The sequence below is a fragment of the Branchiostoma belcheri genome, unplaced genomic scaffold, assembly GCF_001625305.1.
Source record: "Branchiostoma belcheri isolate BF01 breed outbred unplaced genomic scaffold, Haploidv18h27 scaffold59, whole genome shotgun sequence".
In the NCBI taxonomy this organism is placed as follows: Eukaryota; Metazoa; Chordata; class Leptocardii; order Amphioxiformes; family Branchiostomatidae; genus Branchiostoma; species Branchiostoma belcheri.
In genome coordinates, this window is record NW_017804231.1 from 1862218 (window position 1) to 1887685 (window position 25468).

Genomic DNA, 25468 nt, shown 5'->3' on the forward strand with positions numbered 1-25468 from the left:
CAAGGGGGTATGTTTATTCAGGACCTGTCAATAATTGCAAGTGACAAGGTCATACAGACGTACACATATATATATATACACCATGAGAACACATTTTTGGAGCATAGACGTTGCTTACATGTCAATTTTTAAATTTTCCGGGGGGTACTTTTATTCCAGGGGGTACTTTTATTAGATTTTGAAGATTTGTCCGGGGGGTACTTCTATTCCAGGGGGTACTTTTATTCGAGAGGTGAGAGTAAACATCTGTCATACGAGCAGTGGCTTATAACATTCATATACATGTATATGGTCAGACAGGAGTCTAAATCCCTCTTGCTATAAAATTGCAACATGATATAATCCAACACTAGTTACCATGGTAACAGACATTCAGGTTCAGGTCATTGACCATTTTGGTTTGGAGAAGAAGAGGAAACGTAGCAAAAACAATACGTTTTCCTTCAGTAAACATTTAAAAAAACCTGCCCTCACCTCTTGGTTTGCAGCGATGCAGCACTCTGCGATGCGTAACCAGAGGCGTGGGTTGGAGTGGTAGACCTGGACCGACTCGATCAGACAGTCGAATGCGGCGAGCGGTCGGCCGGCGTGCAGCAGCTGTACCCCCGCGTTGTACAGCAGCTCGTAGTGCTTGTTGGTGGCCAGGGTGTGCAGTGGTCGCCCAGATAACACTTGTCCTGCAAACCACACAAGTTTGGAGGAGGTTTTAAAATGCTATTTCTGTACATGAATCTGCATAGCTGGTATAACCACTCCTTGACATAATACACCAGCTTCTATATCTGTATCTGTTTAGCTGGTACAACTGCCCCTCAGCATAACACACCAGCTTCTGTATCTGTATCTGTATAGCTGGTATAACCGCACCTTGGCATAACACACCAGCTTCTGTATCTGTACTTGCATACCCAGTATAACTGCCCCTTGGTGCAGCATGGTGGCAGCTGGCTACATTACATTGAAAAACTGTGTTCTGCTATTTTGAATTGTACATGTAACAGATTTAAGCATCTAGATTTTCAGGCACAAACCTGGTTCACGTTTGGGCAGCTGTTGGGCCCTGTTGTCGTTCTCCTGCATGGCCTTCTTGAAGTAGAAGGCTCCCAGGTTGTACTTCTTCATGTAGAAGTGTATACAGCCTGGGAAAGGTGATGGAACATGCAGGTAAGTAAAAAATGCACCCCCTAGTGCCTGACAAAGGAACTGCATTGCAGGGTGGTCTCTGCAAATGCTACATGTATGAATAGTACGGTTAATGAAGAATACAGAATGTGAGAATTCATCCTGTATGTTAAAAAAATATTAATTTAACTTTCCAAATGTACAAAATCAGGAACCGTAAGAAACACACACACATCCACGCACACGCACAGACACACACACACACACATAGATGATCCAAAAACTATACTTTAGTCCCCTGCAGTGAAATTAAATACTTTGTGTATAGTATGCTAAGAAAATGCTGTGCTTGGAAAAATACCATTGATTTTCCTAGGCCTTACTCAAGTACATTGAATGACTAGTCCACATGGTCATTATAACTCCAGCTCACCTAGGTTGTTATAAAACATCACAGGAATCCATTCTCCCAGCTCTATCATACGCGGTGCGTCAGGTATACTGCTCAGGAGTTTGACAGCTTTCCGGTAGTTGTGTCGCAGATACTCAAAGTTTGCTTTCAAGAAGATGGTAGTGCTCGTCTGAAATTGTAAAACCAACAGATTTAAAGGTATCCAATGCAATTCCAAGGCAGCCAACCAAAGAAAAATTTCTGGATGAGGAAATCTGCCTGATATTGACATTCACAGGCATTTCTTAGCACATTTTCGTCATCAATTCATATTTGAAGTGGTTGAAATAGCCCAAAGACAAGCTTCGTGAGGTACCGCTCTAGAACCGACCTTCAGAAGAAAACAAACAACTCGCATCGCATCGCATTTTTCCTCACAGTAATTGCTATGGGATTCAACTTACTGCGTCAATTAAAAGAATACCCTGAAAATTGACTTTAAAAATCCAGCTTTGTCACTGTACCAAATCAATTATTGTGGGACAGTACCAGTACACAGTACCAGTACACAGCTCTAGAAGCTACAGTATCATACAGAGTTGCCCACCATGCCCTGTGTGTTGATGACTGCCTTGATCTCTCTCTTACAGGCCTTGATAGACTTGGCCAGCAGACAGCAGCGCGCCTTGTACTGGTGCAGGAGCGGGCGAAACTCTTCGTTCGGCGACACGGTCTCAACTGTCGTCTCCTTGGTGGCGGCAAGCGAGGCTCCGCTCTGATCAAACAATGAAAAAACAACACTTATTTTCTTTTGATATTTGTGAACAATGTTCTTGCATATCAACAATAATGCTTTGTTCATGTATACATCATTCATTAACATTATCATACATTATTCTCAAAAATTATAATACATGTATTGTGCTGTAAGATATTTTTCTTTTCTAACACTTTACATCTAAAGCATAACCCTGACTGCAATGCAATGAATATGGTTAAGTGTTTGGTACTAGCTAGCAACCTTACACTTTACAGGACCATGCCTGGCAATTAAAACAAACTCCTTACCTCTGGTGCCTTGTCTTTCTCCTTGTCTTTGTCTTGGGCTCCCTCCTTGCTTTTCCCAGCACTTGGGGGATCGAAGAGCATCTTGTCGAAGTAACTGACCATGTGTAGTGCTTTCTCAGCCTGGGAGTGACAGAAAGCTAGTTTGTTAGCAGAATTCAAAGAAAAGGTCTGTTTATGTCTCTGTCTATCTTTATTGCTGGGGCAAGTAAAACTGTAAAAGCAGTATATGGGCACATCCTCCCCCGAGTCCCCCCCCAGACGTGCCCAAAATGAGAAGTGAATTATTTAAATGTGGTAGAACCTTTTAACCTTTCTAAGCCTACAAAGAACTCAAACTTGGTGCCAGAGGGCAATCTCAGTAGGAAGAAGGTTAACTTCACCTTACCTGATATGTGAGTAGATACAGATCAATCAGGACCATACAAATCTTCCTGGCAAGAGTCTCTTCTGAAATGGAGTTAAAAATGGAAGGAAATTTAGAAACAGTAAAATAGACTGAACTTTATACAAACTACATTTACATGTACACACCCACAAATTTTTCTGTCACACACCAAAAAGTTCCTGCAATTGATAGAAAAATGGGTGCCGGCTAAAGAGCCCTGGACTAGCTACAGGAAAAAAAAAGGCCAGAAAACTAAAAGAATTGTCCAAATACATGTATTACAAAGAAAGCACCTTGAAGTAATATGCACGTGATGTGAGAAGAAAGTTTACCGAGAGGTTCGATGAACTGGAAGAGTTTCTCCAGGATGTTTGCTGCCTCCTGAAACTGCCTGGTGTGGAACCTCACCACGGCCTGGTTATAATACAGCACACCATTGTCCACATCCTCCAGGCCATCCAGGTCATTTACTTTGATACTGATCTAAAAAAAAAACAACAAAAACGATATGTTCTTTCATGTTTAAACTTAAAACTTTTGTTCCAACACAAGAGATTGTTCTCACCAAGAACTTTTAACTGGTTACTCCTATCTTCTTCAATAGACTAGTGAGACTTGTCACGTGGCTTCTCTGAAGTGTGACGTCAACTCTGGGTCAAAAGTATCTGGTAAACGATGTTGGCCCCTGACAAAGTTGAGTGTCATTTGCCAGATACCTTTGACCCAGTGTCGATGTCGGTGGGTTTTTTGCTAGGGTCGGTCGGGAAACCATTAACACAATATTTTATTTCCTAGGCCTTACCTGTGAGCATACCGTCTGTAGCCGCTGTCTGAACTCGTCAGTTTTGGTGCAGTTGGACTTGTGGAACTCCACCACTGCTCTGTTATGAAGGACCTGTTGGGCAATACAAGGGAGGAAGTTCAATACAAATTACCCCTGACACACTAGCTATTACTGTAAGAAGCTGAAATTTCATATGTACCAAGAAAATGGCTCCGATTAGGTGCAAATGTCTTAGTTAAAATGTCCATGTTTTGTCTGAGAATTCTCTAGAAACAAAAACTTACCCTTAACTGTCAAGTTTCTGTAAGTGTTGTTATTGAAGAAGTTAAGAAGAACATGTTGATTTGTCAAATTGTTTAGGTACAGTTCAGGTCCAAGCCTGAACCTAAACCTGTGTACTACCTGTACCTGTACTTGAAATTTGTAATGTTTACTAGTAGGTTACAATGTATAGGTACACAACTCTAGTGTGCCGTGTATGTGGCTTATCAGGTGTATAACAAACAAACAAACAAATAAACCAACCTTGTGATCACTAGGCCGTGTCTCCTCTAGTCTGCTGATGGTGTTCAACGCTGCGTCGTACTTCCCTGACTCAAACTGCAGCAAGGCTTTCCCAGCAAGCTCTCTTTCCTCGTCCGTGATAACAGCCACACTCGGGACTGTCTCCGTGGTCTCGGCGGTCTCTTCCGGTTTGTCTGAAGATTCCGCCATCTTGTCTGTAGCGCCTTTCACATACTTCCTAAATACTCCTGCGATTGGGAACATCTGTTTTAGACCTTTGTACATCTTAAACATGACAATTTTTTTTTACAATTTTGACATGAGGTTGGTTTTAGATTGCAAACTAGAAATATTATACAATTGAATAAGAATAATTTAGTAAAAGATGACGAATTTATAGTTTTCACATAATTTTAGAACGTTATAAATAAGCGTTAAGCACCAAAAATACAGTTGATTACATATCAAGTTATCATTAACTTATATTAGTTATGTATGATAAATATTGACCAAACATGTTTTGGCACAGGTCCGGTCCTCTAGCTGAAAAATGTTCCTGTGCCTTATATTTTAGGTACACTGTCCTATTTGCAAACGTTTTTATACACTTGCAGTTTCTTTATAATTTTTTCTGGCCAAGTCAACCGCCACTGCACTGCACTGTGCATGTGCTTGCGGTAGCAGCCTTTTTATACCAGTAGACGGAGAGTTTTCTCAATTATTCACATTACAAAGACATAAGCAAATATGTTATAGGCTAGTTTATACGACAATTTTTTCGTATGTGTAGAAAATGAATGAAATTTCGACAAAAAAGACACAAACCTTGCGAACTTTTACCGCTCGGCAGCCATATTGGATGGACGAAGAGCGCGTGCGTGAGGGAAGGAACCATTTCTTCAATACGGGGGGAACCACTTTTATCCATCCTGATTTATCAAATTTTACCGCTGTAAAATTTCATATCATAAATCTATAGGATGGTTGATAAGGAAAATGATATGACAAGAATACGCTAATTTGACGTGATTTTATACCATTCCTAACCACCTTATTTCCAATTTTTGAAAAAAAATTACGTAAAAAATAAATTGAAAGTGGACTTGATATGACTCTGATATGTATAATTTGTCCATATATTTTCCATGACTCAAAATATGATATCTTTCCTTTGCATAAGCCGAGCCGCGAGCGATCATGGGTAATTAAGAGAAAAAAGTGAAAGGAATCGTCCAAATCTTCCCATCATGCCATGTGCGTCTTTACTTTCACTTTCATCATATCAGTGTTGTTTTCATTTGGAGCGCGGGGAGGCCAGGCTTGCGGTGCGCGTTTGATTCCCCCGCCGTGCCGCTTCATCTTTTTCTGAGCGGGTTTTCAGAGAGGATAGCTGCAGGGAGGGCGAGCTGAGCACCGCGTATTAACGGTGGTGCCTCGCCCCGGTGGGCCATGGGCTGCTCGCCCAGCCGGGGGTACGTACGAGACGGCAGCGGGAGCGAGCGGGAGCGGGCCCGGAGGATCTTCCGCCGGCCGAAGGTCAGCATCCGCGTGGGCCCCGCGGTCAAGCCTCTGCAGGGCGACGAGCCCAGGATCGTCTTCATCTTCGGCGGACCTGGTGAGCTGTTTTTTGGTCTTTCGGTCCAAGATGTGCAGCCTCTACCTTGGTTGTTGTTGTTGTCCTTGTTTAACGTCTAATATATCGCTAGACGTGGTCTCTTGGTGCCGGTATATACGGCAAAATAAAACAGACTCCCTTTAATCATAGTCGCCACGGTTTAATCTCCAGGCAGCTCTTTTGGTGGCTGCAAAGACAGTATCAAATTGGCCAGGCTGTATCTTGCCTGGTTCACAGTTTATCGTGGTTGGAGCAGGCTTTTTTACTGGCAGCTCAACAGGCCGCCCCCGGTCCCGGTGGGGGTGTTACGCCTGTAGGAGCTTTGATATCAGTAATAGTACGTCATGAGTTGATTAGCCCACCACTAATAGAACACACGTCTCTGCCTAGGTGGGTATCGAATTTCATACTCTTGCCCACGTATTCTAAATGTTCATCTAATACTGGACAGCAGTCCTACCCGACCGAAGTTTCTACTCTACTCGTTACGATTTGTAATACAAATGTACTGCCAGCATAAACTCCCTTTGCCCCAGAGGATCTGCTTGGATATTACTAGTAGTATATAAAGCTTAATCCATGTTTTTAGTCAAATATAAAAAAAATCATTACATTTTTTCACCACAGATGTGTATGCCCCGGACAGGAAGCTGGTGTATAGTAAGGAGACCCCCCCCCCCCCAGCAAAATCCTGGCCACAGGCATGAATATCCTTCTAAAAGATCAAAAGGACTATCTGTAATGCTATTATTCTTCACTATCCTGCATGTTTGGAATAAAGGATAAAAATCCCCCAGGATATGTATGGTTGCTGTGTTGCCATAGACACCAGTAATCAAAGGTCAGATCTTGCAGCTGTTTGTAAAGGGAACATTTTGCAGTGCAGGTTGCCTCAGGGCAACCAAATTTTCCTTGACGCAACCTGGCCTTGTGAATACAGGATGCCTAGGAACTTCATTAAGGGAAGCCAATTTCTGAAAAAAATGAAGTTTTTGTAACATGACGCAATATGGGAGATGGTGCTGAATGACAACACTGGTGTTCCTGTCCTTGGTACTGAATAACACACTAACAAGACTGGAGCCCGGTGCCTCTGTCCCTGTCTATTATTTTGAAATGTCGTATCCATGCCGGAAAAATGAATCCTTTGACATAGAAGCACTAGGCTCCCAAGATATTTAAAATAATGCTAAAGGTTGCTCAGTGTGCAACCATAAGCTGAGAAATTGATTGGAACCTGTGTTTCAATTCAATAAGTCTTTGGTACACAAAGAAAACCCACCATGTGTCAGATGTTTGTATCGTATCGGTCCTTTCTACAATCATTTGTCACAGAAAAAAAATCAACAGGTTATAAAATCAATTATGCAGGGAGATTTTCATGTATCTCATAGTTGTCATAAAAATCGATAAAGCACCACATGGTGCTACAACACGAAAACTGGAACATACACTTGTTGTGGCAGTGTTTGATTAATTGACCACAAACAGAGGAAAAACAGTAGAAAATCCCCAGTATCGAAATTTCAGAACCGTCCAGTGTTAGAATAAGAATTCCAGTAAGAAACTACCTGATACCAACCGGATACATTAAACACCTTCTTGCTCTGATCTGCAGTTCAAAGATAGCATGGTATCCAAACCAACTGTAAATGTACACATCTGCAAAGCGTACTGCGCCTGTGCGAAACTCAGATTTATCCCCGTTTTTAGTGGATATGTTTGGTCAAGGTTGCGTAAGAATTTTCTGCACTACTTTACGCTAAAATCAAGGGTCGCCCACGAATTACACAGAGGGATGTTTTACTTTACCTAAAAAAAGATGTTGCTACCTTGCAAGGAATTAATTGAAACTACGTCACGAGAAATTAAATCCGCTTGCCCACTCCTTGGGGAAAAGGGCATACAGGCCATTTAACGTCACATAGGGCTTGTAGCCTGGACAACGGGGGTCGTCTAGCTGTGATGAAGATCCCTGCAACGTTGAAAGGGATGAAATGCAAAGCCTGTCTACGAATCTAGGGATGTAGGATTTAATGGAAAGGCACTTTACACCTATTTCTTCACTTGACTCAGGTGTAAATGTGTACCTATCTTCAGTTAGGGACGTCCTCTTGGATAGGATGTAAAGCCGGAGGTCCTGTGTTTAATGTGCCATCCACGCGTGCATTGATTTCACTTGTTCTCAAAAAAGAAAAAAGATCACTTCTTCCGAAAAGATCACGTCCTCTTGTCTGGGTGACATACTCCAAAGTCCATGGTAGCCAGGGACAGTGCCGATTCATAAATTCTGCAAAAGGCCAGCATGTGCCGGCTTGTCGTAAAAGTCACTTTGTACTACCGCAAATTCACAATACCAGCTTTGTATTCCTGTTTTTAGCAGCATTTTTATTTTTGGCCGGAATCTTTTTTTATTTGCCCTGCGCCATCCATGTCATCCATAAAATTATGGCCTTATGCGCAATGATGATGATGAAAGTTCCCCTTTTGATGTAACGTTGCTTCCGACTATCAACAGCTGCACACAGCCTTTTCTGTATCTGTCAGTGTGTTTGAAGTAACAAAAGCTATTCAACTTCAAATGGCACAAGAAAAAGACAAACGTGCAACAGCTGGAAGCAGTCTTGTTAATTTCTGGGCAGGTGTTTGCAACTTAATTGGGTCAGCAAAATATTTGAAGTTGTGTTCATCTATTACATTATACACTATTACATTTAATATGTATTATTATCATTATTGTGCAGGGAACATACGCCGACAGTCAAAACTGAACATTCAGAACAAGAAATCACAGCAAATTTCCACCCAGGTTACATTAGACTGCCCCATTGATCCAAAGTGACCCAGTTGTTGCAATTTTACATTGCGCAAAGATGCTGTCAAAATCAATGGCAAACTGTCCGATTCCATCAAGATTTCTTGCTATTTATCATCAAAAAACATTTTTGACCACACACTTGAAAACAAGTTGCAGTCGTCATAGGCCATGTGCAGTCTAAAATAGTGCAAATATTACGAGTCATTAAATCTCACCTACAATTTGGAAAACATAAAAGCTATAAACACAATGGTTATGGCTGCCCTACTCAACTATTGCAATACCTGATTATATGTAATGAGCTAATTTATCTATTTATCAAAATTTACCATAATACTTTTAATAGTGGAGGGATTGACATCACCTTTTCAAGATGTCTACCCTGAGACTAGACTGTAAGGTAAATTGAACCACTCAATGTATTATACCTAGTGCTACATTGTATTTCCTCACCTGAGTGAAGTAAACAAAGAGGTGTTAATTCCTATGGCATAACACAGTGCCAGTGATTTGAAACCCAGAACATTCAGATCCTCTGATTCAACAACCCTAACCACCAGGCCAATTTGTGACTCATAACGCAACGCCTGCTATTTTCATCTTCCTGAAGAGTTGTGAAATGTTCAGCAAATTACATGTTGCCGGCAGGTATTTTTAGCCCTGGGTTTGAAGTCCTGACTCCCTCAGAGCTCTATTCACAACTCCACACAATCAATTTCTAGTGAATCGAAGGACAGAAACGTACTGGATTAACAACTGCTAGTGAGAGTCTATTTTTAGCGTAAGCCAATTATGACACATGATTACAGATTTGCTTCAGCAGCAGAAAGATGAATAGCGGTAAAATCAATTTTTTTTCTGGCAGCTCTTTCCTGAGCATATATGTGTGAAAAGATAATATACCATATCTACATGTTTCAACTTTGCAACATGATACTAGTAGGTTGTTTATTTTAGATGGCAGGCTGTCTGTAAAGAGATCACTCGCATGCTGGCAGAGGCTATCCAATTTGTAAAGGGCTGTTGCTGGCCTCGTGCTCTTGCCAGCCTGTAAAACAAGTGTAAGGAGCCCCCTTACAAATCGGATGGCAACCAGGCTAGGCTGAGGCGGGACATAGTTTATTTCAGAAGCCATCAGCCAGGCCGCTGCATCAAAACCTTATAAAGGTCGCTTTGTAGGCAGAAAAATAAACTTGAGCGCCCGGCAACCCAGCATCTCCCACAAGTCATGCACAAAAAACGTGACTTGCGGGGCAAGAGTGGGTATAAATTCTGAACCCTGCACTATGTTGTGGTTATGTAGTTCTTGAATCTTCCCTCAGGGCTATTTTAGCTGAATTACTTCTAACACCTGGCGTCACGCTGTCAGTGACCTCCAGTCAAATTTGTTGATATCTATAACTTAGTAGAAGGTCACTGAATTTTCAAAATCACCAGACAGTCAAGCATAGCATCATGGGTGCCATCCATAAATAAAATCTTTGGGCTAGCTAGTGCAGGGGGCCCCATTAAAAATTTGATGTCACCCACATAAATCAAGAAAGTGTGTTATTTTTGCCTGAAAATTTATCCTGTCACATGATTGGATGCAGCTCGAGCTCAATAACCTGCAAAACATTGGCCAATCACAAAAAAATACGTGCAGTGTCCTTTTAAGGTCCGCAGACTAGTCAAGTAAGGTATTTTCCTACAGTGGGAAGCTACCTTAAATTGAGGTCACATACAATGCTTAAGCAAGTAGCCTTTAAATCTCAAAAGGCTGGAATATTATATGTAATAAAATCATGTCTCCTCCACCTGCTGGTAATATGATTAAGGCTTGGCTAATTGAACGATTTGTAATCATTAACCATATTATAACCTTGTTATAAGCACTCATATTATAAGGGCATGCGGCTATCCATTGATAATAATATGCCTCGTGCTCTTCAATCCATATTCAATTATGATTGTCTGGGTCTGTAGACTTTGATAGATGCAGAGGTCGGGGGTTCGAGTCCCTAACAGACAAGTTATGTTCACGGGTTGTGTTCATCCTTCACGGGGGTCATTGTGGCTCGAGTCATATGTACACACAGGGGAGGCTCACGTGTCAAACCCCTGCATATTAAGGAGCTTTGTAGGAAATGAAAGTCCTATTGAAGAGACATGGCACTCAATTGGCCCATAGGAAAAGCATCGTGCATCACTTCAATAGGGGGCGGTTTTCCTTGTTTAAAGGAAAGGCATCCAATGAAATTTCAGGGTGATTTTGGATGAGGAAATCTGTCTGATATTCTGACATTTGCTGCCATTCCTTAACTCTTGAAGTTATTGGATTTAAGGATGCCCCAAAAGGCTTGCATTTTTGCAAATGGTGTACTCTATCAACACACATGTATACCCCTTTCTTTTTCCAATGCAGGTTCGAGGAAGGGCATCATCATCGACCGTCTGATCCAGATGTACGGGTTCATCCTCCTGTCGGCGGAGGACCTCATCCTCCACCAGCTGCCGAAGCGGGTCTCGCACGCGATCGACGTGCGGAACACCCAGGGCATGTCCAGCCTGCTGCGCGAGGACCCCTCCCACCTCACCCTGGACTGGGTCCTCAAGCTCATGGGCGACCGGATATTCGCCGACTCGGAGAAACACTTCCTGATCGACATGGTGCCAAACCTGAAGTTTCTCCTGAAGGTGAAGAGCTTCATGAAGGACTGCACGGCTGAGATGGAGGAATTCGAGGAGCACCACCCCTGTGCCTTTGCCCTGAACCTCGCCATTCCTGAGGACCGCGTGCTGAAGCAGGTGGAGGAGGCCCTGTGTAAGAAGAAACAGGCGGAGAACATGCCGGAGGTGGACCAGCAGCAGACGGACGAAATGGACACGTCACGGACACGGCGGAGACATGAGCTGTACCAGAGCAGCGTGAAGGCGTTTCTGGACTACTTTCATCAGACGGAGCGTGTGGTGACTGTCGACGTGTCATGTGGCATACCGGATCTAATCTGGGGGAGGGTGCAGTCGTTTTTTGGGGAGCTGGACTTTAAGCCAAGAAGACCTGTCAAAACTGTGGTACTTTTTGTGCTAGAGGAAGAAGATCTGAAGGGAATTGAGCTTGCAAAGTATGGGATTGTTAAGGTAAGGCATAACAATAACTGTTATACCTATGATTTTGTTACCTCAGATCATTGATACATAGTAAGTAAAAATGTAGTTGCATGTGATATCAGTAACTAAGGGCAGCTGTTACAGTTTTTCTATATCAATGGAGTAGTTTTGTTCAGACAAACCACCCTGGTATGTTGACTTCATGGCTCCTATCCTAGAATTTTGGGCTATCATATGATGCCTAGACCTGTATTTTTGCCCTACAGCCTAGCGCTTCATATTTACTTTTCATTTAAAAAATCCCAGAAACAATACATATGTCTTTCTTAACAATACACAAAAGTCTTTAACAATGTAGTCTTGACATGTTTACCTGTTTTCTTGGCCAGGTGAACCTTAACGCACTGTCAGGTGATGACGGATGTTACGGTTCCGACAAACTTCTCAAGGCATTACACGACTACATGCAGGCACTCTCCCATGATACCGAGAACTTTGCAGGTAATACTGAATGTCCCAAGCTCCACTTTGCTGATTGGTCATAGAGCTAGAGATTCATACATATTATAATTAGTCTGCCTTTGATTCACTTGAAATCAGGCCTTTCTATACTGAATATTCATAATTAGAATACATCAACCAAGCATGTACATTACAGATGCTACAAAAACAAAAACTAATTTGACCATAAAGATAATCGAATCATGCTACGACCATGAATCATGTTGTTACTGTAACATTTTGACCCTTTTTCAGTCACACTAGCAGGAAGCTGCATTATCGAAAGCAGAAAGAACAGCCTTCACAACAAAGGCATCGTGTTCTGCGACCTGACCGACGGGGTCCACCTGGAGGATTACATGCGTCCGGTAAACCCGCGCAGGAAGAAGAGCCTCATCCGGAGAAAGAGCATCGCGCTGAGGCCGCTAAAGGCCGTGATCTCTACCACGAGCCTGTCATGTCTGTTCCAGAGGGACATCGATACAGAGCTGTGTCGGCAGATCGCGGTGTGTTTAGCGGGGCATTATGAACTTTGACTGACTCTCGTTCTCACATATATTGACTACTGTCATTCTGCCAGCCTTCGAAAAAGCAGTACACTCGATGTGTCAAGTGTTAGACTTGGAGTTTGCCAGAACAGGGATTCCAGATGTAACTCTGTGTTGTGGAGCTGGGGCCAAATCTGTACCATACAATGAGGCCAGTGTTGAACGATATTTGTTGCTTTTATTTACGTACTGTTGCAAACCTACAAAATGTTGCATCACAATTTCAGTTTTCGTTTTTAGAATTTGTCACAAACAGTGCCAAACCAAATGTATATCTCATCAGCAAAGAAGGAGAATTAAGAGAATTCTGTTGTTTTGGTGAATAAAACTTAACGAAAAACCTTAACACTGATTTAGAGTTACCTTGATAACCTATATGATGTTTATTCTTTGCTGTAGGGATGATTTTTAGAAAAATTTGAGCTATGGTAATTTTTATTCTTGACAATCAACCTTTGACATGAAACTTTTACAAAGTACACAATGATATATTCATTACAAATACCGCACCTATTTATGAATTATATTTGAAAGTGTCTTGAAATAAACCAAGGTATTCAATCGTGAATCAACCTGTAGTACAACAGAAAATATGGTGTTTTTTTAATGCCAAAATTATCATCCACAATTTTCAAGCAGCATTGTCCAGGATCCACAATGCTAGCTTTCCTCTAAAAAGAGCATCATGTATAGAGTAGAATATTTTTGTGCAAAGAGCATTTTGGTAATATTTTGATAAATAGAGGTACTAGGGGCATTCTGTCAGTTGAGATGTAGGGTAAGTAGTTCAGGCTCTCGGCTGTACAACCCACAAAATCAACTTAGGCCATGCCAATGCATTCACTTGTCGGGTCTCAGAATTTAGAAAAATAGGATTACCTGTAAAATATCAGGAAGAAGGCTGAAATTGTATTAAGATGCTAGTTTTTCTCCCTATCCTCTGTTTTTATCTTGACTTCTTAATGGTGGTTTTATATTAGCTCAAAATGTGTAAAGAAAGTACATAGATGTGGTCAGTCTTCTATATAAGGACCTTATGAGGGACCAGTTGTGTACATTGTATTTTCAAAAAACATTTTGGTGACTGACATTTTACCTTTGAGTGAATTTGTGCCATTATTCTGATTCCTGACTCAAATATATTAATTACATCTACCAATAAAACTTATATCCGGCCAGCCTAAAAATATGCATCTAGAGAGGTCTCCAATGCACTGTACTCCTGCATAATCTAAACTGTGCATACCTGGGGGTGCTACACTAGTGATCTCTTTAATAACACTTCAATGTCCCAGATAGAGATCACCTGGTAGTGGTAGATCACCACGTTAATGGAGGTTAATGCTTGTGCCTGAAGGTAGAAGAGAGCTTTGTATTTGAATTTTCATATATTCAAGGCCACACCAATTTGATTTGTTGGTTCTCAGATTTTTTCAGAAAACAAATTCAATGTGAGGGAAAAAAACAGACCTAGGCACCCTCTGATACCTCCAGAAGCTATGGTAGGAGCCATGACATCAACATACTAGGCTGGTTTATATACTGGGTATATCTTTGTGTTTTGTGCGCTTGCGCTTACCATAGAGTCAACTCACGTTTGACCTTATCTTGCCAATGCAGCTAGACATGTCCTGTTCATCTCTCCACTGATAAAAACATACAAAAGTGCAATCATGGTCCTTAGAAAAAGGCAGTGGTGTGATTTGTAAGTCTGCCAGCAGCTACGTTGGCTGTTACAGATCTTGATAGTCCACGAATGGCCTGCAAATGCCGGTAAATTTCCTACATGTTGCATTTGTTATTAGAATCTAGATTGTACTGGTGCTATCAAGATTGTACTGGTGTGATTCACAGCAACAGTCCTATCTTTTGCCAGCCCTATGTCCAGACAGCCCCATGTTTCAGAACCCTTATGTTCCGACTAAGGGTGAGTACTGGTTTCCCTAAACCTGGCCCGACTCGGAATAACATCCAAGAACTGAGTCTGATGAACCTGAATGTCGTGATCTGGAACAAAGAAATGTAGCCACCATTCGTAGACTGAACTTGCAGTTGGTAGTTCTCAGATATTTTTGTATGCAAGAAGTCTTGTATAATGTGTAGACAAGAATCAGATGACAAGGGAAATGCTGCAAATTGTGACTGTACATACTCATTCATACAAACATCAAAGAATCTACTGACAAAGGACACACTGCAAAATATAATAACAATCACAGATATGACAGCACATTCTCAATTAAAATGTATTAGTATCATTTCTGTTGTTATTCTTTGGTGACATTAGGAAGGTACTGGTTGTTTTATTTTCAATGTTGTTATTGTATCTGTCCTTGGTACTGATTGCTTTCCATTGTTATTGTTTTGTCTGTCCTATGTACTGGTTGCTTTCCATTGTTATTATTGTATCTGTATTTATATATGTACAGATATACATACATGCTGTATATTTTTGTTTATGCATTTACTTCAATTTTCACCTCAAAACAAGGCTCATGTGATCCACTCATATGTTTTGATTTAAATTAAGGGACTGTAAAGACAGATGTCCATGGTTGTGCAGATGTTTATGGTTGTACCAGTGTGGGAAACATTGACAAGGAAGCTTGTTCCAAAGTGATGTAGTTCTAGGAAAGAAGCCTTCAGCATGGAACTTCCTCCTGAGAGATGGACTATGGAGGAAGAAAGGGTGATTTTCTTCCATGGCCGAGAAATAAGTATATACAGCATATATGTAAGAGTCTTCCTTAGTCACCACGGCTAGACTGCCTAGAGTCTCAGCATCTGTGTCAATGTTATCTCTGTTTGCAGCTGTTTTGTAGGGCTTTGCGTATGACATCTTTTACATCTATTATATTGCCTGAAATATCAGTTATAGAGAAATTGCAGTGCCTACATGTATTGAATGGCAAACAGGAAAAATCATGATCAGATATATGTGTACAAATGTACTTGTACAGATGAATTAAAACATTGCAATATATCACAATATATCCCTGAATGTTGTTCATGCCTATTTATACCGTGGCAGGCAACTAATGATCTGCTACATTTCCTACGAATCCTTCTACATGCAGCATAGTACTAGTAATCTCCATAATCATAGGCATTCAGTGTACACGCATGTCTGTGCCTGAAGCTCCCAGGGGTGCACATATTAAAAGGTAATATCAAATCCTGAATGGTAGATTGATTCAGGAGCAGCAAAATTGCCCTCCAGCCGAAACTAATATGCTTCGTAACAAATCAAGGACGTGTTTGGGAATTATCAAAGATCTGGGTTATAAAATTGTCCTTCAATGATTGCTTGGCAGTCAGCACACATTTTGAAATGACCTAGCGTGTGGCGTTTGAAAGTCAACCATGTCTTAGTATTCTGCAGGTTGAAGTTAATTTGAAATATTCTATATTTCGAAGGGCGGCAGGGAGAATGATAATGTTAAGAGGTTCATATGTTAACGTTTACTAGGAAACCTGGATCGTAAGGCCATGTCGATTTGATTTTATGGATGACATCCATGTGCGAATGAATTTTCGTCGTCCATTTCCAAAAAAAAAAAATTTGACAATACAGTAAACCGTACAAATCAACAGCAACATGAGCAAATATATGCCGTAGATAGCAATATTGGAAAACAATACTTATGTCATGGGATGCCAAAATCAATTCCATAGGAAGAGAAGAAAAAAGAAAATGTGAAGAAATGAAAATTAAGAGTCTTATCATTTTCCATCCATGCTTTGTGTTTTTAGTCATTTGTTCAACCTTCATGACCACATAAATTTTTTAATGAGGGTAACTTTTTTTATTCGCACCCTCGCATAGTTTGCTGTTCCTAGACGATGCCATCCATATAATCAAATCAACATGGCCTTACAAGAGATTTGGTATGGCCATGAAATCTACTTCCCGACCTATAATGCACACGCAAAGGTTACAAGCAGTACAAGCTGCGAGCTTAGGATTAGGTCAATGCTGTATTAGATCCGTTAAGAAGCAGAGGGGACCGAAAATAGCTCACATAAGCGTGTGTAACTATAGCAACAAATAGCGCCACTGCCAACGCGAAGGGCTTGAAGAGCTCTTCCGTCTGCATGCAACGCAGCAACGACGTAGTGCCAAAAATACATATGGAACGAGGAAAAAAGAACGTTAGGGTCCTTCCACACTATCAATGTGGCCTGAGCCTTCTCGAGTAATATCGTGTTTTACGTGCAGACACAGATACACACACACGAACACCACCGAAAATACAACCATCTTGGCGAAGGTAATTAATTTTTCTTAGGAAAAGAGAAAGTTAGGAGTGCATATTATACACACATATGATACCAACATAGCCAGAAATTTCAGAGATTTGGTAAAGGGAAAGGTAGAGATAGGTACTACGGTCACGGTTCCCGTATTAAATTTAAATCTAGTCGAATTTCGTAAAACGCCTTTTAGCGGCCGGTAGTGGTACTGCATACCAGGCTCTAATTGCATGTATATTCATCATTATTAATCATGAACACTCATTAACAATTAAAGACATCAACGAAATATATCTTTTTGGAGATTAAGCATATCCATGGTCATGACTGTAACAAGAAAGCTATTTCGGGAAACGATGAGGATTTAATTTTTGGGTAACGTTAGTGATGAAAATGATATTTTGGTGTCGCCCAAAATCATGTTTCAAATAGACTTTGACCAACAAGTTTCTATTGCGTTGAAAGCATTTCTTTTGTACCGTACTATGCACTAGATATTAGTACATGTATTATCACAAAGATGTAACAGAAACGTATGGTATGTTTGTTTTTGTTATGGAATTTCATCATCCATGTTTCGCGGGAAGCAACCTTTGACCTCCATGTTTGACCAATCAGAGAGGCACACATGATCAGGGGAAATTCCTCATGATGACGTCACCCAACAGCAGACACATCCACCCAGCCGTCCATGTTTGCCACATCAGAGCCGACTCCTCTAGAAAAATCAATTTTTTCTCAAAATTTCCGAACCCAGACCATTTTACTCGGGCTTGGGTAGTCTAGATGGATGTCTAGGTCCTGAGCAAGGAAGCAGCTTCGTTTGATTTCCGAGAAAAGGCGCTAAATTATTCGGTTTTCTTCGAGGAAATCGTTCGGTCAAAAATGCAACTGTGGTAACAACTGACGATCTTGCGTACGAAGACAACTTTCCTTGTTCGGAATCTACAATTTCTGAAGGGTTTCCACCAACGACAAGCCGTCAGACCCCTTCCCAGTGGTGTCCCAAGACTCCTCCGACCTTAAAGTGGCGTCTGTGAACGAAAAGACGACGGCAAGATCCCAGAAAACTGACCACGACATGGAACTGGAAGGGCTGGATGCATCGGTCACTCTGGTCATCAAGGCACCAAACCAGAGATATCACGACCAAACCGTGGAGTGTGTTCTCGGATGGACGGTCAAAAAACTCAAGTCACATCTAGCCGAAGTGTACCCAAGTAAACCGGTAAGTCAACTGATATAACTGAAAAAAAATCTGTCCATTTTTGTTGCAAAGTTTCGGTGACAAGAGTCAATTTATGTTTGTTGATGATACCCCAACGAGAAACGATATCTACTGCTATTAAGTTCTTTTTTGTGCTGAGTATTTGACCAAAATTATGTGATCAAAACAAAATGATTTATGAATAATTTTATAGATTCTACCGACTACGTAGGTAGAAATGTGTACAAACAACAATATCATATGACCGGTACTAGGTTATTTATTATATTAGAGGAGCTACATGTAGTACTAGTTACATAACTGAAGTCCACATTTGGACTGTTCCATTAAAAAAAATAAAGGGGGGGGAGAAAGTTACCTTGTATGATGTTTTGTTTGTTTCATGAAGTTCTTTTACATTCAAATTTTTGTTATCATTCTCATATTTGAAGTTCCTCAGTTTCTGTCATATTACCTGATAAAGTATGTTTGAATTTCTGTTGTTAATATCGTGGCTAGTACTCAAATTTTTGTTATCCTTGTAGATCTAAGTATGAATCTACAGCATTTTAAATTTCACTTATCATATTTAGAAATTTCTGAACTTCTGTTACTATAAATATAATTATTGTATACAATGATCAAATTATCTGTAACATATCTTGTCAGATGGTCTGCTCACAGTATTGTTTTTCTTTAAAATGTCTACATTGTAGATGTTTGTGAACAAGATTTTGTACATTTTTTCAGACTGAGCAACAACAACGACTGATCTATTCAGGAAAACTCCTGGAGGATCACCACCTGTTGAAAGATGTGCTAAGACAGGTGAGTTTGTATCTGGATTTTATCAAGACAGATTTGATGTTAAGTAAAATGCTCTATATACAGGAAGAAGGTTTGATATTATATCTGACAGAACATAGCAGACAATTCGGAAATGTTGGCTGTGTTAGCAACAACGAATTGTGTGCTGGTTTTCCGTTGTGTGCTCTGGACTTACAAAGTACTACATAAAATATCTGGAATATATTATCCAAAATAGCGCTGTGTCTGATATCAGTGTTTACTTATGTACTGGCATTGCGCAGCAGCCGACCGATGATGATGATGTACCACAAAAATTGATTAAAGCACCATGGTTTCTGCACAGTTTTTAGCATGAGCCATACTGAATTCTGAGTGAACTGCGGGTAAAATTTGTCTGGTTCAGGTAATTTTCACCAGTGCAAGTATGCAGAAAAAGCATTTCAAGTTTTCTAACCGTTTGCCCCCCTCCCCACCCCGCAGTATGAGGAGACATCGACCCACACAGTACACCTGGTCTGCGCCCCTACGTCTGCTGAAAGTGCTTCCTACGAGCAGATCTCCAGAACTCTTCCCACAGAAATGGTAAGGAGATGTAGTTGTTTTTCTGACTGCTTGAAAAGTCGTGGTCTAGTACGGGCGACAGTGTTCTAGCCAGTATCTGTCTTTGTTATTTGGTTATATGCATATGTTACTAATAACTTATTGTATCATTATTGCTTAGTCATATTACGTATCTGTCTCTTTGTAGGTCCCACCTTCCGTAGCACCAGGCAGTGTGAGCCAGACGTCAGCACCTGATGCAGGTGGCTTGAGACACAGGGGCGCACCTGCGACACCTGCCAGCCCTTACCACTCCCATCAGGCTTACTACATGTACAGGTACGGCCAACTCAAACACTAATACTTCGTCTAGCTGAAATATAATGGTTAATATCAGGGTTAATGACCTACTTTCCTTTGGTGTATGCAGTGTCACAATTCATGTTTGTCATGCTTGGTTCCTGTGACTGTCAAATGACAAACTGAGTCCGCAAAACTTTGCGATCATCCTCTGATATATGCGTAGTGTATTTTTCAATGCCATGATTTGACCTACTTCTTGTTTTTTTCATAAATTATTAGTTATCAATTTTGTCTGCCAAATAACAGAATGGCATTAAAGTTATCATCCAAAAGATTCCACAAAATGTTGGAGTAATAAATGCTGAGTCTCAACACCAGTGTTTTTATCTCCCAGTATGATGCAACAGTACGGAGCAGGAGCACAGGTTCCCATGACAACCACCGCTGGCTATCCCATCAACCCTCAGCAGGCCTATTGGATGCAGATGTATGGACAGTACGCACAGCACATGGCTTACATGCAGCTGTAAGTATGAACAGTACGCACAGCACATGGCTTACATGCAGCTGTAAGTATAGACAGTACGCACAGCACATGGCTTACATGCAGCTGTAAGTATGGACAGTACGCACAGCACATGGCTTACATGCAGCTGTAAGTATGGACAGTACGCACAGCACATGGCTTACATGCAGCTGTAAGTATGGACAGTAGACACAGCGCATTGCCAACATATAAGTATAGACAGTGCATTGCATGTAAAATGTTTGCCAACGTGCAATTTTGTATACGCAATGGGTGGGTAATCCAGAAAGTATTTCCAAATTGCAGAAGAAAATGTTCTGACATTTTCTGCAATATGGCAGAATAGTGAAATAACGTATTTCTACCACTGAAATCCAAACCTTTTTTTTTTCTACAGTGCTCAGCAATATGGAGGTTTACCTACGACCACAGCGGCACCAATGGCAGCTGCGCAGGTCCAACAGCCTGTAGCAGTAGCCAATCAGAACATAGTGCCCAACCAGCCAGCCAACCAGAGGCCGGAGAACGTCCGGATGAACGCGCAGGGCGGGATGGTGATGGACGACGATGATGATGAAGAGGGGAACCGTGATTGGCTGGACTGGCTGTACACGTTGAGCCGCGCGGCGGTCCTGCTGAGTATCGTGTACTTTTACTCAACAACCTCCAGATTCGTGCTACTCCTCGTCGGACTGACACTCGTTTACTTGTAAGCATTTTTCACGTGTTGCCTTAACATTTTTTTTACTTTTCTCTTAAATTGTAGACATTTGACATTGTTATTTTAGATTGTCAGAAGAAAGGCTTGTGCTTTTATTGACTAAAATGCATGTTGATTTCACATCTGGCAGGTTCCAGGCAGGCTGGTTCAGAGTTCGGAGGAGACAACCGCCGAGGGAACCGGTCGTCGAGGCTCCAGCGAGAAATGAGGCCAGGGCAGAAAACCAGGTACGTCCTGAATGTCACATATTTGCAATGGAGTAGGGTTGATTCAACTTACTTTGTAAAGAAACTTTTTGTATCATCCTAATGTTACATGATGCAGCTTTAAACTAATGCTTTCAAATATTGTGTGTCCAATCAGGACCAAGCGGAGGACGAAAATGGCGAAGGAAGCGGGACGGAAGACGAGACAGACACCCCAGCGGAACCACCGCCCATCCAACAACCCGGCATGTTACTGACAGCATGGACCTTCCTTTCCACATTCTTCACTTCCCTCATTCCGCAACAGCCTCCCCCCGTCAATCTCAACTGAGACAGCTGGCCGTCCTGTCTGACGGTTCTTCATTTGCACGTGATGTCACAGCTGATCGGTCTAGTCAGTGTGGGAGAGTCAGGCCTGTAGATTTGCTTTTGTTTCAGTGTTCTAGCCAGCCTTTCTGTCATTTAACAGAATTTTGCCCAATTCGTCAAAAAAAATCAGTGTAGTAAAGATGAGATGTCATTCAACTAAGCTTAGTCTACCAGCAAAATTTACCCCCATTCGCATTCGGTTCTCAACATGAAATTCCATCAAACAACATTGAGATGACAGAAATAAAATGTCAGGCTGGCCAGAGCACTGTTTTGTATGCATCACAGTCTGTACTTATGTCATAATTACGTGATTGTATTATTACCTCTACAAATTCAAATTTACCTGGCAACTTCCAAGTTATACTATTACCACCCAACAAGGTGCACAATACTTTCATGTACATCATAAGTGCAAACAGTCAATACAAGACAGTTGTAACTTTGTAACATAGCTAACACAAATTCCTGCAGAACACTTACATGTGTGGTAGATAGTTACAGACACTTGGTCCTCCTACATTTGCATATTTCAAAGAATCGGTGTGCCTCCTGTGATCTTACTGTAAAGGAGGCTGCAATAAGTGATCTTAAAATTTGTACAGACAACACAGTGTTACGAGTAAAGAGATGTGTAAAACAAAACAATTACCAGAAAAACTTGACATCCTTTACCCCTAGTATTTCTCTGTTTTACAGTGTTAAGAATCAACCTAGGGATGTCATGTTGTATATTGGCTAATTCTAGTTTGGGTCCCTTTCAGTTTTTGTTCTTCCAATCGCTAAGGAGCTTTTGCCAACCCAAGATATAAAGTGTGGAAATGAAAGTATGTTTACATGTGTTTGTTGTCTACCACTCTCTGAAGTGCCTTACTCGAAAGTATCGTAAAAAATTAAGGCATTGTTTTAACCTTCTCAAGGCTGCCTAAGGGACTGAGTTGCCTATCCACATAGCCAATAGGCAATCAGTAAGCTTAACGGCTACTTCAGTGTGCTAAAGGGTACTAAATAGGTGGTGGTAATGTATTGATTAGTCGGTGGTAAATCCGTAGGTTTGTGGTTTGCAAGGAAAAGGAAGTAATCGGCGGATGTCAAGGCCATTTGTGTGTTGTTGTTTTTTTTTTGGAGAAGCCATGACAAAGCAATATGGACGATGCAAAGGAACAACCTTACTAGCTGTGTGATGGTGAATACTCGTGTGGAAGTATAACATGTACAATTATGTTTTATGTCACTCACGCTATGTATTACCTCCTAAGTTTGTATTCTGATAACCTTCCTTGGGTGCCCTTGGAGAACAGGTCTATTTGACTGATGGGACTACCTAACTGAATTCAAGATTATAATGGTGACGTTTAGTTTTGATCCAACACCTCAGAGTCACCATGAAATTTTCTGTCAGACTAATCAACATTCGTCAGATAAATGATCCACTCACTGACTCTCTGGAAGTCGGAAGTGGATGACATCAGGAGTGAATCCAAAGTGGCAGGAAGATGGTTTTGGATCAGAGCTAAACTTTACCATTATAATGAATTCTAACACCATTTGAATACAAAATTGATGAATAATTTAAGTGTAAGAACAAGAGACACCCAATAAGCAAGTTTAAAGTTAAAACTTTAGATTCAACACAACAAAATTCTCCCAAGAGCTTTTTAAGCAAGTTACAGAATATCTTTTAAAGTCCATGAAAGGACGCAGGACTTAAAACTGTGTACAGAAGAACATTATTATGAATAATGTATACATGTATCCTATAATTGCAGATATTAAATGTATAGCCACATGTATTATTATTGTATATTTGTAGATAATCATATGATTTCTTATTCCTTTCTGTATTGTTTGTATGGCCATGCCTCAGGTCAGAGCCATTTTTTCGTCGTTAATTTGATGTCTTTATTTTTTCCTTTTATTTAATGTTTTAAGTTTGAACAGTTACTTCTTTCTTTGCCTTTCTCAACTGAAATGATGACTTTAATGCAGAGGCTTCATCTTGCAAATATGGGTACAAAAGAGCAAACAAAATGTACTGTACTAACTAAACAAGGCAGCCAAAAATACCTTGTTACAATAATAATATTGCACATGAAACGTTTTGATATCTTGCCATAAGAATGTGCAAAATAAGGTTTTGGAATCGATAGATTCAATATCAACTGAATAAAGGTACTGCATTGAAAATATCGAAGTGTCATATGAAGTGTATAAAATTATATATTGGTGAGATTGTTCAAATCAAAACTTGGTCACCAGACTTTTGCCTGTACCTGAATTTTGAAACGCAAGATCTACATTATATTGAAGAGGTGGATGCAAGTGGAACACACAGTACATTGTGGTAGTGGAAATGCTAACATCATGAAAGTGTTGCTCTTATGAAATAAATCCCACAGCTTTACCACTGAGTCACTGGGTTTTTTTTTCAATGCTTATACAGTGAGTATGTAGATTTGATACATTGTTCACTAAATTGGGCATGAGACATTTGGCTTTCCTAAACTGAGTTACTCTCCATGAAAATGGTTGGTACTGACAATCTGGATAATGTTTTGGTGTATATCTCAAGATCTATCGGAGGACATGCGATGATATTTGGCAAGTGGGTGTGTGGGGTGAAGTTGGGCCCCTGGTGATTGACCTTGGTACTGCAGTAGGAATTTTCATATCTTTGGTGCCGAACGGTCTGTGGTGGAGTCTGTGTTGTTTTTGGCAGGTCATTGTCCTCCAAATATGGTCAGCTGCGACTATTTTTTTTTTTATCTTTGACAAGTGTATTCAGCCTGTAGGTAATATATCTCGTGTCTTGCAGCCACCAAAGACCACCAAAATTCTGCTTGGTCGACTCAGATCTTGAACCGCGGATGAATACCTGTGTTCTGCGGTCGCTAGAAGACCTAGAAGTACAGTTCACTATTCTATTAGAAAAGTCGGTTTTCACCATCCTCATGGGGAATACATATCTCAATGCACAGCTCATAATCGGATAATCATCTATGATTTTGTAACTCTCTATCGAGTATAGGCACTATTTTCTACTCCCACTGGGTTCTTGAAATTTGAATCGCGGATGGATACTGTGTTCTGCGGTCACTTTAGTTTGTTCAGGCGGGACGCTGTGCAGTCTGTAGCCTAGGCTTCTTGAGTTCGCAGCTTTGTGTGGTCCAAGGCGATATTTTCAGAAAAATCCGGCACCAGATTCAGCATCAAGGCCCGTTTTTCATCAGGGATTCGTTTCAGGTACGTAGGAAAAGCTGCAACAGCACCAGTTGACCAGAGAACCAAGGAGGTTAAATACATTTATTTAACCTCCTTGAGAGAACGTGGTGTGTGGCGTGTGACAGACACATGTGACGATACCGCCTAGACCTTCGCAAACAAACGTGTACCTCGTGTCGAACAAATTATATGTACTAAACATGACGTTCTCACGTTCGATTGTAGCAACATATAATAGCAAGAACTGAACTATATATAACTTTGATGATGGCTCATCGGGGGAAAATATGTATCATCTAGTACGTACTACCCCTTCCCACATCTGGTTTCCATCACGCATATTTGTGATGTTGTCAGGGGAGGTTCACTAAGCTCCTCTGACACAGGTTCACTAATGTGTTGCAGGGGCTCTATCTGATGCTCTGCCAGAGTCCAACTGTAAATGTGGTAACTAGGTATGAGAACAGGCATAGTCAATCATCAC

At 40.9% G+C, this 25468-nt stretch overlaps 2 protein-coding genes across 2 annotated transcripts in view; one reads left to right on the forward strand and one right to left on the reverse strand.

Annotated features, from left to right (window-relative positions):
- The window catches only part of LOC109482138 (CCR4-NOT transcription complex subunit 10-like), a 12518-nt gene extending 7405 nt beyond the window's left edge, over nucleotides 1–5113 (reverse strand). The window contains exons 1-10 of the mRNA XM_019784837.1: nucleotides 5080–5113; nucleotides 4276–4502; nucleotides 3769–3861; nucleotides 3299–3449; nucleotides 2967–3028; nucleotides 2582–2701; nucleotides 2121–2288; nucleotides 1556–1703; nucleotides 1032–1139; nucleotides 475–677 (exon numbers count right to left, since the gene is read on the reverse strand). Of these exons, the coding sequence (XP_019640396.1) occupies nucleotides 475–677; nucleotides 1032–1139; nucleotides 1556–1703; nucleotides 2121–2288; nucleotides 2582–2701; nucleotides 2967–3028; nucleotides 3299–3449; nucleotides 3769–3861; nucleotides 4276–4464 (1242 nt within the window). The 5' untranslated portion in view covers nucleotides 4465–4502; nucleotides 5080–5113. The remainder of the gene's footprint in view (nucleotides 1–474; nucleotides 678–1031; nucleotides 1140–1555; nucleotides 1704–2120; nucleotides 2289–2581; nucleotides 2702–2966; nucleotides 3029–3298; nucleotides 3450–3768; nucleotides 3862–4275; nucleotides 4503–5079) is intronic.
- Nucleotides 5114–5544: 431 nt separating this feature from the next.
- On the forward strand, nucleotides 5545–24166 carry LOC109482115 (homocysteine-responsive endoplasmic reticulum-resident ubiquitin-like domain member 2 protein). The gene is made up of 11 exons (XM_019784807.1): nucleotides 5545–5869; nucleotides 11092–11807; nucleotides 12167–12278; nucleotides 18079–18308; nucleotides 19038–19115; nucleotides 19578–19679; nucleotides 19846–19976; nucleotides 20335–20466; nucleotides 20864–21175; nucleotides 21318–21414; nucleotides 21551–24166. The coding sequence occupies exons 1-11, from the start codon at nucleotides 5704–5706 to the stop codon at nucleotides 21722–21724; spliced, it is 2250 nt and encodes a 749-aa protein (XP_019640366.1). The 5' UTR covers nucleotides 5545–5703; the 3' UTR covers nucleotides 21725–24166.
- The last annotated feature ends 1302 nt before the right edge of the window (nucleotides 24167–25468 follow it).

Bases quoted from the DNA above. Each gene is read 5' to 3' on its own strand.
- LOC109482115 (XM_019784807.1), top strand. From the start codon at position 5,704: ATGGGCTGCTCGCCCAGCCGGGGGTACGTACGAGACGGCAGCGGGAGC. The intron at 12,279-18,078 runs GTAATACTGAAT...ACCCCTTCCCAG, and splicing joins TGATACCGAGAACTTTGCAG to TGGTGTCCCAAGACTCCTCC. The intron at 19,680-19,845 runs GTAAGGAGATGT...GTCTCTTTGTAG, and splicing joins GAACTCTTCCCACAGAAATG to GTCCCACCTTCCGTAGCACC.